This window comes from Ranitomeya imitator, chromosome 3 (assembly GCF_032444005.1).
Source record: "Ranitomeya imitator isolate aRanImi1 chromosome 3, aRanImi1.pri, whole genome shotgun sequence".
NCBI classification, from domain to species: Eukaryota; Metazoa; Chordata; class Amphibia; order Anura; family Dendrobatidae; genus Ranitomeya; species Ranitomeya imitator.
In genome coordinates, this window is record NC_091284.1 from 800,680,308 (window position 1) to 800,695,641 (window position 15,334).

The window sequence follows — 15,334 nt, forward strand, 5'->3', positions numbered from 1 at the left end:
ATTTCTTATTTTTAGTGACTCTATAGCGACAGGGTCTGTTCCGCAGGACTGGCGCATAGCAAATGTGGTGCCAATATTCAAAAAGGGCTCTAAAAGTGAACCTGGAAATTATAGGCCAGTAAGTCTAACCTCTATTGTTGGTAAAATATTTGAAGGGTTTCTGAGGGATGTTATTCTGGATTATCTCAATGAGAATAACTGTTTAACTCCATATCAGCATGGGTTTATGAGAAATCGCTCCTGTCAAACCAATCTAATCAGTTTTTATGAAGAGGTAAGCTATAGACTGGACCACGGTGAGTCATTGGACGTGGTATATCTCGATTTTTCCAAAGCGTTTGATACCGTGCCGCACAAGAGGTTGGTACACAAAATGAGAATGCTTGGTCTGGGGGAAAATGTGTGTAAATGGGTTAGTAACTGGCTTAGTGATAGAAAGCAGAGGGTGGTTATAAATGGTATAGTCTCTAACTGGGTCGCTGTGACCAGTGGGGTACCGCAGGGGTCAGTATTGGGACCTGTTCTCTTCAACATATTCATTAATGATCTGGTAGAAGGTTTACACAGTAAAATATCGATATTTGCAGATGATACAAAACTATGTAAAGCAGTTAATACAAGAGAAGATAGTATTCTGCTACAGATGGATCTGGATAAGTTGGAAACTTGGGCTGAAAGGTGGCAGATGAGGTTTAACAATGATAAATGTAAGGTTATACACATGGGAAGAGGGAATCAATATCACCATTACACACTGAACGGGAAACCACTGGGTAAATCTGACAGGGAGAAGGACTTGGGGATCCTAGTTAATGATAAACTTACCTGGAGCAGCCAGTGCCAGGCAGCAGCTGCCAAGGCAAACAGGATCATGGGGTGCATTAAAAGAGGTCTGGATACACATGATGAGAGCATTATACTGCCTCTGTACAAATCCCTAGTTAGACCGCACATGGAGTACTGTGTCCAGTTTTGGGCACCGGTGCTCAGGAAGGATATAATGGAACTAGAGAGAGTACAAAGGAGGGCAACAAAATTAATAAAGGGGATGGGAGAACTACAATACCCAGATAGATTAGCGAAATTAGGATTATTTAGTCTAGAAAAAAGACGACTGAGGGGCGATCTAATAACCATGTATAAGTATATAAGGGGACAATACAAATATCTCGCTGAGGATCTGTTTATACCAAGGAAGGTGACGGGCACAAGGGGGCATTCTTTGCGTCTGGAGGAGAGAAGGTTTTTCCACCAACATAGAAGAGGATTCTTTACTGTTAGGGCAGTGAGAATCTGGAATTGCTTGCCTGAGGAGGTGGTGATGGCGAACTCAGTCGAGGGGTTCAAGAGAGGCCTGGATGTCTTCCTGGAGCAGAACAATATTGTATCATACAATTATTAGGTTCTGTAGAAGGACGTAGATCTGGGTATTTATTATGATGGAATATAGGCTGAACTGGATGGACAAATGTCTTTTTTCGGCCTTACTAACTATGTTACTATGTTACTATGTAATCCTAAAAGTCAATATTGACCTTTTGAAGGAACCTTGCCATATGACTAGGAGAACAACTCAAACTGGACACTTTGGCAGACACCTGTTTTTTTGTTGTTTTTTTTAATGGGGGGGGGGGGGGTTTGCCCTTCATCAGTACAAAGCAAGCAAACTGATTTGGGGATAATGTTTTTCATACCTCACTGGTATGACTTGTCTATGTCTACTTTAAAGGGAGTTGTCTTCTCATCCATTTCCTTCCTCTCTTAGATGGATGGACGTGTATTTCAAATTTCTGGAAGTCCACCAATTTCTTGAAAATAACAGCTGATTGTCAGACGTTTAAGACATATCATTGATGATCGGCTGCAATATAGCAAGAAGTGGTCTTGTTGAGATAACCACTACTTTCTTCTCCATGCTGTAACAGTCTTGTCCAAGAAGCCTTAGAACTTTGTGCAGCTCACCATCCCAGAAGAAATTAACATTTATATTCCATATAAAACGAGCACAAATATTAATTTTAAGAATCTGTCACGGGAGACTGACGGTGCTCAAGCATGCAGTGTGAAGATGACTGGTCTTTTGGTGCTATGTATATAGCTACCTTTTATTGTTGTTTTGGATGATGAAGCACCAAAAAATTGGGTCCGTTTAATTAACCATGATCTAAACCTTAGCCATTCTGCTCATGCACGATAAATGCATTGTATGGGATGCTCTATATTAGCCATTTGGTAAAGAAGTCATAACAAGGAATGCATTGTTCAGGATTAAAGAGCTCTATAGCTGCTTTCTCCCAAAAGTAGCACATTTTTCTTCAGGACATACAATCACATTCACATTAGGGGGTTGTCCATTTTCTGGGCCAAATTGGGCCACAGTCAGCTAATACTTAAATAACCTAGTGTACAGATCTAAGCAGTGTAATTGGATAGATTCATAAATTAGCACTCTAAGCTTGTCTGGTTGTGTCAAGGAGGAGGGGTGAGTCTTCTTCTGTATGTGCATATAGTCCAGGAAAAGTTGTGGTCAATGTGGCCATGCTGCTATTGATGAAGGAACTTAGAGGATGGAGGTCAATAAAACAGTTTTATTGGACAACTGTTATCAAGGTTGGACAGACCCCTTCATATGGTCTAATGCTGTTAGGGTTAGGGAGGTGTTTTGTAAAGACACATATATACACACACACACACACACACACACACACACACACTGTGTGTCTTTCAATGGATCGCCACACGAATAATGTGGGACAGCCCGGGAGTGCATGGACATCGCAGTGCTCGAGGAAAAGCAGAGCAGGACCTGGCAGATCACATGATGGCTGGGAAGGCGCCAGACTCGGGCGAGAACCAACAGCTAGGTGAACACTGGGTACGTAGTCAGGCAAGCCGAGGTCAGAAGCCGGGAAGACAAGCAGCAGCCAGGGACGAGACAGAAGGATGGTGGGGGACAAGCTGAGGTCGGTAGCCAAACGGGAGCGCAGGACAAAAGAACAAGACAGAGAGTGGTCAAAGACAGAGCCAGGGATCAGAACTAGAGAGGACAGAGCGGCACTGAATCAAGAGGCAGAAAGAGTCTAAGCTGGGTCATACACTGGGTACACAAGTACACAGAGGCACAACGATATCAGAACAATAACCTGGGTCAACAACTCATGTCTGGTAAGCAAAAGTATCACTGACACAGAACCCAGCCAGCAGCAGACCTAAATAGCCCTCTCTGAACCAAAGAGAGGCTAAACAAGGATAACTCCTACCTGACCAGGATGGGAGAAAAACCCCGTCCTGTGTCATGACATGTTTGACGGAGGGTCTGTCCGACCTTAAAGCATGCTGTCCAATAAAATCTTTTGAACTGTCTCCATCCTTTTAGTGTAACGCTGGTGGGTGTGAACCCACTACGCCACAGGATGGGTTTACTGTGGAGGGGCAATGCTTAGTGTCTACCGGAAATTCACTAAAGTCTATGATTCACAAGTAGCTGATCTGGAATATAGCGCATGGTCAGGTGCTGGGTGGAGCCTAGCAAAACACGCGTTGAGTGAGGTGGTGCTTTGAAGGCATGCGCGTGGTTGGTGTAACACAGAGTATCTCAATTACCAGCAGCACATTCGCAAATACTGCCAACTTTTCCAGGACTATACAAGTAATGTTAACTATGTGTTGAAATGCCTGTCAACCCAGTGCCTTCTGAGTTACGGCCTTTCTTTTCAAGACGTCCGGTCTACAAAATATGACCACTGCAGCCTATCACTGTGCTTGGTATTCATGTCAAGGAAGATGCGGAAGATCACAGAGACCAGTTTTTGGCTACAGTTGTGTAGTTGTTGGGATGTCCATGTTGCAGGCCGGTGCAGAAAGACTGGGGGGAGAGCAGTAAGGAGATGGCGCAGGGGCTTCCACAGGTAAGTAATGATTAGTTTGGTATTTTCACACTGTACCTTCCTGCGGGACAATCCCTTTAAATAGTGCTGAGCTGCAATACCAGGCTTAATGCATGGACAGATGTTGCACTCTTTCTGGAAGAAGGAGGCAATATTTTTTATTTGAACATTCAATTTTCTTTTCCCTTTCCTCCTCTCCGCTCTGCAATGTGTGTTTGTGCCTGTGTAGACATTCCATTAACCCATTGACATTAGTTATTTTCTTTCACGTTAACGTCTCTGTTTTCCAGCAGAGAGAAATGATCTATTTTAGTACAATTCTATTTCTGAAAACGGAAAGAAGGTAAATGTATACGGAACAGAGAGGAGTGTGTGGCGAAGATTAGGATACAATGCAAAGACTAATTATAATCAAAATATGTGCTCCTGCCGAAATCTCTATTAGTCCCAGAAATTTCGAACTCCAAAGGTTCCAAAGGTAGAAATGTTAAATGACCCCTCTCTGGGACTTCTAGTGTTAATGGGACTCGCCGCGCCTTTTATTTCTGTACAGGCACAATTAAGTTTCCCTTTTGACTTTGAAAGGCTTAAAAGACAAAGTTTAATGATGTTCACCTTGCAACTAGGTCAGAGCTAATAGAAGTTCTTAACTCGCTGTGCATATTAATTCAATTTGTCATAGCAAGCAGCTTGGATGGTATCTGAGTCATTCTATCTTCGGCATTGAATCCTGCATGTATCTATATATGTAAACATATCATTCATTCTCTGAGCTGAAATATCCTGCATGTCTATTGCTCCAGTCCCTGACAGCAAGCAGCTTGGATGGTATCTGAGTCATTCTATCTTCGGCATTGAATCCTGCATGTATCTATATATGTAAACATATCATTCATTCTCTGAGCTGAAATATCCTGCATGTCTATTGCTCCAGTCCCTGACAGCAAGCAGCTTGGATGGTATCTGAGTCATTCTATCTTCGGCATTGAATCCTGCATGTATCTATATATGTAAACATATCATTCATTCTCTGAGCTGAAATATCCTGCATGTCTATTGCTCCAGTCCCTGACAGCAAGCAGCTTGGATGGTATCTGAGTCATTCTATCTTCGGCATTGAATCCTGAATGTATCTATATATGTTAGTCATCCTATTATGCCTTTGTGTTTATAGATATTTAACTCACTTTTGCATGTCCTTACTCAGAGAGATCACATAACTGTTTCAAAGTGCTTTATGATCCATGTAGACCTGGACATTTGTTTATCTGATCACTACATTTATTGTGTCCTGTTGTCTCAACTGAGTTAGATTGATTGCTAACGAGCTTTAACACAAAAAAAAAAAAAAAAAAGAGATCTAAGGGCTAGCCTTCTATAAATGTAGATGTAGCTTGGGGATGCATTCGTGCAGGGGTGCATTCGTGCACTGTTATTCGTGTATTTTTTATTCAAAGTACTTTTTTTTCTAAGTACTCGGCAGTTATAACATGGCAGTTAGACAGGGCAGGAGACAGGTAAGAAAAACTAAATCTAATCCATATTCCTTTGAAACAGCACAAATACTCACCATATTTATTTGTATAATCTATATTCTGGCTGCTGCATTCATTCACATTCACCGCCCTTGCATTAACTCTCTACACTCCATCCATATCGGCCCCTCTGTCCTTGCCTCTCCTATGTATAGCACTCATGCTCTATTCACATTGCTTAACAGCACAGATCCATTCAGTCCCAACATCCAACACAAGAGACGCTCTCACAAATCACTTAACCATCTGCTCACTCTTTCGATCCTCCTTCTCCTAGTCGCTGGAGACATATCTCCAAACCCCGGCCCCCCATGTTATAGCCAGTCAAACCTCCCAATTGCTACACCCAGAAACCCCTCTAACCTTATTAATATTCCCTGCATGCCTGCTGTCTCTTTCAATTGTGCCCTTTGGAATTCTCGCTCTGTGTGTAATAAACTCTCCTTCATTCATGACTTCTTCCTTTCTAATTCTCTTAATCTCCTGGCTCTTACTGAAACCTGGATCCAGCAGTCAGACACCACCGCTGCTGCTGCTCTTTCATATGGTGGACTACACTTTTCTCATACCCCAAGATCAGACAACAGAGCAGGTGGAGGCGTTGGTCTGCTCCTTTCACCCAAATGTACTTTCCAAGTTATCCCCCAAGTACCCTCACTTGTCTTCCCTTCCTTTGAGGTCCATGTGGTCAGACTCTACGTCCCCTTCTCCATGCGAGTGGCGGTGGTGTATCGTCCTCCCGGCCCCTCTCATCAGTTCCTGGATCACTTTGCCACCTGGCTTCCACACTTTCTCTCCTGTGACACCCCCACCCTTATCATGGGTGATTTCAACATCCCCATTGCCTCTCCCCTCTCCCCATCTGCTTCTCACCTTTTATCTCTATCCTCCTCTTTTGGCCTCTCGCAGCATACTAACTCTCCAACACATGAAGATGGAAACTCCCTTGACTTGGTCTTCTCCCGACTTTGCTCAGTGGATGACTTCACAAACTCCCCTCTCCCGCTCTCTGACCACAACCTTCTTTCATTCTCTATCAAGAACTGCCATCCCGCTCAGGTCACCCCCACTTTCCACACCTATAGAAACATACAGGCTATTAACACCCAGAAACTTATGATGAACTTGCAGTCCTCATTGGCCCCTATTTCCTCCATCTCATGTCCTGATTCTGCATTGAAGCATTACAATGAAACCCTGCAAAGTGCTCTGGATGAAGCTGCTCCTCCTATACATAAAACAACTCGGCACAGACGGCAACAACCGTGGCACACGCTGCAAACACGTTTCCTGCAGCGGTGCTCCAGGTGCGCAGAACGTCTGTGGAGAAAATCTAATCTACCCGAAGATTTCATCCATTATAAGTTCATGCTAAAGACATACAATTCTGCCCTTCACCTCTCCAAACAAACCTACTTCAACACCCTCATCACCTCCCTGTCCAATAACCCTAAACGTCTCTTTGACACGTTCCAGTCCCTACTCAACCCAAGAGAGCAGGCCCCAACCACGGATCTCCGTGCTGACGATCTGGCCAATTACTTCAAAGAAAAAATTGACCACATTCGACAGGAAATCATCTCCCAATCTCTTCATACCATGCACTGTCCTCCCTCCCCCACTGCATCTAGTTCACTCTCTGACTTTGAAGCAGTTACAGAAGAAGAAGTAAGCAGGCTCCTTGCATCTTCGCGCCCGACCACTTGCACCAGTGACCCCATTCCGTCACATCTCCTCCAGTCCCTTTCCCCGGCTATCACCTCTCACCTAACAAAAATATTCAACCTTTCCCTCACTTCCGGTATTTTTCCCTCCTCATTTAAGCATGCCATCATACATCCATTACTTAAAAAACCATCCCTCGATCAAAACTGTGCCGCTAATTATAGACCTGTCTCTAATCTTCCCTTCATCTCTAAACTCCTCGAACGCCTGGTCCACTCCCGTCTTACCCGCTATCTCTCAGATAACTCTCTTCTCGACCCTCTTCAATCTGGCTTCCGCTCTTTACACTCTACTGAAACTGCCCTCATTAAAGTCTCTAATGACCTACTAACAGCTAAATCTAATGGTCACTACTCCATGCTAATTCTCTTGGATCTCTCTGCAGCATTTGACACTGTGGATCATCAGCTCCTCCTCACTATGCTCCGCTCCATCGGCCTCAAGGACACCGTTCTCTCCTGGTTCTCCTCCTATCTCTCTGACCGATCCTTCACTGTATGTTTTGCTGGTTCCTCCTCCTCTCACCTTCCCCTTACTGTTGGGGTTCCTCAAGGATCAGTCCTAGGCCCCCTACTCTTCTCGTTGTATACTGCCCCTATTGGACAAACAATCAGTAGATTTGGTTTCCAGTACCATCTCTATGCTGACGACACCCAATTATACACTTCTGCTCCCGATATCACACCGACCTTTTTAGAAAACACCAGTGATTGTCTTACCGCTGTCTCTAACATCATGTCCTCCCTCTATCTGAAACTAAACCTGTCAAAAACTGAACTCCTCGTGTTCTCTCCCTCTACTAATCTACCTTTGCCTGACATTGCCATCTCCGTGTGCGGTTCCACCATTACTCCAAAGCAACATGCCCGCTGCCTTGGGGTCATCCTTGATTCTGACCTTTCATTCACCCCCTACATCCGATCACTGGCTTGCTCTTCTTATCTGCATCTCAAAAACATTTCTAGAATTCGCCCTTTTCTTAATTTCGACTCTGCAAAAACTCTGACTGTTTCACTTATTCATTCTCGTCTGGACTATTGTAACTCTCTACTAATCGGTCTCCCTCTTGCAAAACTCTCCCCGCTCCAATCTGTCCTGAATGCTGCAGCCAGGATCATATTCCTCACCAACCGTTACACCGATGCCTCTACCCTGTGCCAGTCATTACACTGGCTACCCATCCACTCCAGAATCCAGTACAAAACTACTACCCTCATCCACAAAGCACTCCATGGCTCAGCACCACCCTACATCTCCTCCCTGGTATCAGTCTACCACCCTACCCGTGCCCTCCGCTCCGCTAATGACCTCAGGTTAGCATCCTCAATAATCAGAACCTCCCACTCCCGTCTCCAAGACTTTACACGTGCTGCGCCGATTCTTTGGAATGCACTACCTAGGTTAATACGATTAATCCCCAATCCCCACAGTTTTAAGCGTGCCCTAAAAACTCATTTGTTCAGACTGGCCTACCGCCTCAATGCATTAACCTAACGATCCCTGTGTGGCCTATTTATAATAAAAAAAAAAAAAAAAAAAAAGGTTCCTCGCATCATGTTCTCATACACTTTATGCAGTATTAGCCCTCTGTGTCTGTACTGCTACATACTTAGGCAGTTAACTGGTTCATGCAGCTTTACATGAACACCTGAGCCTTACACTATAGCTGGTCCGAATAACTAAAGCAATTGTTACCATCCACCTCTCGTGTCTCCCCTTTTCCCCATAGTTTGTAAGCTTGCGAGCAGGGCCCTCATTCCTCCTGGTATCTGTTTTGAACTGTATTTCTGTTATGCTGTAATGTTTATTGTCTGTACAAGTCCCCTCTATAATTTGTAAAGCGCTGCGGAATATGTTGGCGCTATATAAATAAAATTATTATTATTATTATTATTATTATCTGTCAGACAGGAAGAGACGGGATCATTTCTCAAGGAACATTGAGCTGTTGGGAATTCAGAAATATAAATACAAAAATAAATGCTTCCAACTGCACAAAAGCTTATGGTTTGGGATCTCTATGTAGAAGACTTGACAACAATTTTGCTACAAGAACTAGTAGTATGGCTGTATACAGTGGGGCAAAAAAGTATTTAGTCAGTCAGCAATAGTGCAAGTTCCACCACTTAAAAAGATGAGAGGCGTCTGTAATTTACATCATAGGTAGACCTCAACTATGGGAGACAAGCTGAGAAAAAAAAAATCCAGAAAATCACATTGTCTGTTTTTTTAACATTTTATTTGCATATTATGGTGGAAAATAAGTATTTGGTCAGAAACAAACAATCAAGATTTCTGGCTCTCACAGACCTGTAACTTCTTCTTTAAGAGTCTCCTCTTTCCTCCACTCATTACCTGTAGTAATGGCACCTGTTTAAACTTGTTATCAGTATAAAAAGACACATGTGCACACCCTCAAACAGTCTGACTCCAAACTCCACTATGGTGAAGACCAAAGAGCTGTCAAAGGACACCAGAAACAAAATTGTAGCCCTGCACCAGGCTGGGAAGACTGAATCTGCAATAGCCAACCAGCTTGGAGTGAAGAAATCAACAGTGGGAGCAATAATTAGAAAATGGAAGACATACAAGACCACTGATAATCTCCCTCGATCTGGGGCTCCACGCAAAATCCCACCCCGTGGGGTCAGAATGATCACAAGAACGGTGAGCAAAAATCCCAGAATCACGCAGGGGGACCTAGTGAATGAACTGCAGAGAGCTGGGACCAATGTAACAAGGCCTACCATAAGTAACACACTACGCCACCATGGACTCAGATCCTGCAGTGCCAGACGTGTCCCACTGCTTAAGCCAGTACATGTCCGGGCCCGTCTGAAGTTTGCTAGAGAGCATTTGGATGATCCAGAGGAGTTTTGGGAGAATGTCCTATGGTCTGATGAAACCAAACTGGAACTGTTTGGTAGAAACACAACTTGTCGTGTTTGGAGGAAAAAGAATACTGAGTTGCATCCATCAAACACCATACCTACTGTAAAGCATGGTGGTGGAAACATCATGCTTTGGGGCTGTTTCTCTGCAAAGGGGCCAGGACGACTGATCCGGGTACATGAAAGAATGAATGGGGCCATGTATCGTGAGATTTTGAGTGCAAACCTCCTTCCATCAGCAAGGGCATTGAAGATGAAACGTGGCTGGGTCTTTCAACATGACAATGATCCAAAGCACACCGCCAGGGCAACGAAGGAGTGGCTTCGTAAGAAGCATTTCAAGGTCCTGGAGTGGCCTAGCCAGTCTCCAGATCTCAACCCTATAGAAAACCTTTGGAGGGAGTTGAAAGTCCGTGTTGCCAAGCGAAAAGCCAAAAACATCACTGCTCTAGAGGAGATCTGCATGGAGGAATGGGCCAACATACCAACAACAGTGTGTGGCAACCTTGTGAAGACTTACAGAAAATGTTTGACCTCTGTCATTGCCAACAAAGGATATATTACAAAGTATTGAGATTAAATTTTGTTTCTGACCAAATACTTATTTTCCACCATAATATGCAAATAAAATGTTAAAAAAACAGACAATGTGATTTTCTGGATTTTTTTTTTCTCAGTTTGTCTCCCATAGTTGAGGTCTCCCTATGATGTAAATTACCGGCGCCTCTCATCTTTTTAAGTGGTGGAACTTGCACTATTGCTGACTGACTAAATACTTTTTTGCCCCACTGTAGGTCCTGATGCAACAATAAAAATGGTACCTGTCTTGTAGTAATCCGATGGTCCAGGGATGAGAAATCGAGATTTGAACTATATGCAAATTAGCACGGAAGTGTGTTGAGTGCTCGTAGAACATGGTCACGCCTCAATGCACCATAAAAATATCAGAAGTTGGTCAATACATACAAATTTGATATTCGTTTGCATGGGAGAACTTTTATTATTATTAACAGTTTTCAGCTCGATCTCAAGACATGGCAACTTGATGGATGAATGATTTGTAGGAAAATCAATCTTGTGCAAGCCTAAATAGGTCCACCAAGGTCTTCTCTGCCATTATCTTGATAGTATCAAGTCATCAGGTTGCTGGTCTTCCCCTTCACCTTGCTCCTTCTATGTAAAACAGAGAAAAGCGCTCCATGTTTGTGCCCATCAGTTCAAGAAGTGTATGGCAAATAGGACGGAGGTGTTTACCTGGGGCTGTTGCGCACAACAATGGTGAATGTGTGGGAGCTCTTCATGAGCTGTAGCTTCACTGACTGCAAGATCAATGTCGATCTCAAGGAACCGACGAAGCAAGGTGCGGTATCATCCAGGTGCTGCACAGGAAGAACACCCAGGCAAACCAGCTTCAGGTAATGAAAGCTGTTTATCGGCTACACGTTTCATGGATGGTCTATCCTCTTTATCAGGTACATACATACACTAAAAAACATATGACTAGTGGTTCTTGAGTGGAAGATTTAAAAAAACTTGTTTCCCACCTCCTCCTGTTTGATTGACGGCGCTTTAGCCTGAAGAAGTGTAACATAGAGGCTGGAGGTGGAACTATGGAGTGAAGCTGGAGTGACAGAGGCTTCAGATCTATCATGGTCCTTTCCGCTCTTTTACATATCCATTCAAATGCTGATTTCTCAGTAGCTGAGGAAAGGACTGGCCAAGAAAAGGTATTGCTGGACTTGTCTTTGAAAGGCTACGTTCAGACTAGCGTTGTGCGCCGCTGCGTCGGCGACGCAACGCACAATGCACGCAAAAACGCGGCAAAACGCACGCAAAAACGCTGCGTTTTGCGACGCGTGCGTCGTTTTTTGACGAAAATCAGACGCAAGAAAAATGCAACTTGTTGCGTTTTCTTGGTCCGACGGTTGCGGCAAAAAAGACGCATGCGTCGCACAACGCAACAAACAAAAACGCATGCGTCCCCCATGTTAAACATAGGGGCGCATGACGCGTGCGTCGCCGCTGCGTCGCCCGACGCTAACCCGACGCACACTAGCACAACGCTAGTCTGAACGTAGCCAAATAGCTACAAGGACATATAAATAGTTTGGGAGGTGAAATCCTGTTGGTCGATTCCCTTTAAAATGCAGACAAATCTGAAATTTTGCTCTGGATCTAAAGTCCCAAAATACCCCCTTGTCGTTAAATAGTTAAAATAGTTTTATACAGTTTGACATCATAGCCATGATGACATCAGACTATCCATACACTTTAAATAGCTGTCCGCTGAATACTCCAGCTATTCATCCTCACTCCTCCATATGGTCAAGATGCCTGGCAAAATTTGGCTGACCATCCATCTTGTCCAGACGGTCTGAGCCTTTGGTCTTGAGTATAAACCAAGGCAATGGGTAATGTAATTTTTGGAGCTGATTGTAAGACAGGTTCTGCTCTTTTGTGCTATGTAGAGAATGAACGTTGGGACGAAGGAACTGCCCGAGAAGTTATTTGCTGTCCTACAATTTTAATTTAAAGTTGGGTAGTGACCATCACATCTTACCGATATATCCCAGAAAAACAACAACGTTGACCGAATCATTATTACTGGTTTTTGAGTACAACTAAGATGAGTGAAAAGACTGAAAAAGGATATATTAATCATAAAAAGATGAGTCATATTTTACGTGTAAGTCTTGTTCACCATCCAGCAAAATCAATACAGCAATGTACAAAATAGAGACCGAGGATGAAAAGGAAAAATAGCTTAACCTGCACACTGCCTTCATTTCATTGTCTGGGTCAACATTTCAACAAAATGTTGAAGAAAACCACACACAGCAGTCATAACAGCCAGCCTAAAAATAAAATTCAAGTCCTGTGTTTTTGCCACTAAGAGATTTAAAGGGACCACCCAAAAATGCTTTGAAAATGTTGTTTTTAAGGGTGCAAACATTTTAAAGAATGTGGCTTATATATGTCCTTTTTCCTTGAGATGGTCATATTGGAGATTCTCATTTCCTTCTTTTGCTGTCTGTAGAGACAATGCAACAGGATATGTTTGTTTCATAGCCCAAAACAACTCTAAACACGCAACACAACTATAGGGAAGAGGCCAGAGATGTGGCGTGCAATGGCAGAAAGAAGAGGACTGGACGCAAACAGCAAGGCTGACGGAGAGGTGAGTATTTTAATTTTTTTACAATACACACTTCTTTTGTTATCTCTCCTACCACTTCAGTGACTGGTGTCCAGTTTACTTTTCTTTGCTGCCACGATGCTGGAGATGCAGCACGCGACAGCAGTGGAAAGAAAAGGACCTGTCGGTGGGCAGCAAACAGCAGGCCCGCCAAAGAGTTGATTAATGAAGTGGGTTTTTTTAGTGGTTATTTAATAGTGTGGCAAGATATTCCATCTTGCATGATCTCCTTCTTCAATGAGTCATCTTCCAATATTCTTGGGTGAGCTGCTGAACAAAACGTCCACTTTTTTCATGGAAGATTTAGCTCCTTGACACACTGCTAAAAAGGTGAAGATTGGCCAGTAAAGATATCTGGAAGCTTCTACGGGCCAGTCCATCATCTGACATGAATTCCAAAGAACTTGTCTGGTCCATGCTTGATCGGGATTGTGAGAGAACATTCATGTAAACCTTCTTCTTGTGAAGATCATTGAGCTTGTTTGTGTGTCAAGTTGGTCAATGTTCCACAGGTCAAGGTAGCAGAACTCATTTATTCCATGCCCAAGCGGGTTAAGACTTTAAAGCCAATCAAGTATAGATACCGCTAGTAAAAATATTTGGAATTTGCATCAATTGGACAATTAGACACAATGAAATATAAGTCAATGTCCAAAAATCAAGTTGCTTTTGGGTTGTTTCTGTAGCTAAAGAGGCTATTATAAGTTAAGACTTTTCTTAGGACGAGCCAACATTGCATTGTGATGAACTGATGTTGGACAGATTGACCCAATGAAGGTACTTGGTATATTGTTTATACAGACAAATTGCAGTCACTCGATCTGGCCCTGAGCAGGAAAACATTAATAATTTGTCCTAAGGATTGTCCATCAGTCTTAAAGTCTTGGATAACCATTTACATTTAGGCCATGCCGTGATTATTTTACTTAGTAAAGTTTCTGCGAAATTGAGTCCAATCCTGAATCATACTGTCAGCGCATACACTGTGTGAGTCATCACAATTTCCTCCTGAAAAGACAGACATTTTATACGATAATAAGTAATAATGCAAACTGTGCAACAAGGCATTAGCGCAGGGATGGAAGCACGTCAGTATAGTCAGATAACTTATTTCCTAATCCGCCCGATTTACGGAGCTCCATTTTAGGACTAATACCGTAAGTCTATCTGAAGATTGCAGACATAAGTCACATACTGTGATATTATGGTGGCGTTATTTATTTATTTTTTTTTGTTCCACCTGGTCAGTGACATAACCTTTGATAAAGTAGGTCGTGAGCTTAAACTTCTGGTTGGGATTATCTGGTCCTGGCACGGCATAATCACAGGAAGCAAGTAATAAGATTGACAAGTTTTATAAAGGCATTTGCATAGCACAGAAGCAGTAAGCATCTATTTCTTAGCACGGTTTTTACTACAACCCACGAAGAGCTTTTCACTATGGCACAATCTTATCCATGCATTTATGCAAATTGCCTCTTCTGAGAAAAAGAGGACTCAAACTCTATAGCGCCACCTGTTGGAAGTAGCGATCCTACAAGTTACAATCAACTCTTTAACCAGTCGTGCAATGCGACTTAGGATAAAAGCCAAATCAGTATCTGAATTCGCAGACACGGTGTTTCGGGCTGTTGGCCCTCGTCAGTGCGAAGCATGAGAACTGATTTGGCTAGGTGAGAGGCTCTGGACTGGGGTCTAAGGGGTATCGTTTCTCCTTATGGAGAGTGTCATACCATCTCTGGCTTGTCAAGGTAAGGAGGCTTATTCACCGTGCAATGCTCCTCTGGGAAATATAATATGCAAATTGCCTCTTCTGAGAAAAAGAGGACTTAAATGCATTTAGCACTCTTAGAGTATGTTTCCACGGTCAGGAAACGCTGCGTGTTTGACGCTGCGTACAGCTGCAGCGTGAAACACGCAGCGTCCAGATGTTACAGCATCGTGGAGGGGATTTCATGAAATCCCGTCTCCACCATGCATTAAAAGAAGCAGGCGGCAGACCCACATAAACGGACATGCGGCGCGTCTTTCCAGAATGCAGCATGTCTGTTTACAATGTGGCGCCGCACCGTCAATTTCCCATAGACTATCATTAGATGC

General features: G+C 43.3%; 1 protein-coding gene across 3 annotated transcripts in view; it reads left to right on the forward strand.

Annotated features, from left to right (window-relative positions):
• SLC36A4 (solute carrier family 36 member 4) overlaps positions 1-15,334 on the forward strand; it is a 268,852-nt gene that overhangs the window by 198,880 nt on the left and 54,638 nt on the right. The window contains exon 11 of one of the 3 annotated variants that reach the window (XM_069759232.1): positions 1,766-2,296. The exons of the other annotated variants lie outside the window; for them this stretch is intronic. Within the exon in view, the coding sequence (XP_069615333.1) occupies positions 1,766-1,854 (89 nt within the window). The 3' untranslated portion in view covers positions 1,855-2,296. Of the gene's footprint in view, positions 1-1,765; positions 2,297-15,334 lie in introns of those variants that run through there. 3 annotated transcript variants of the gene reach the window in all.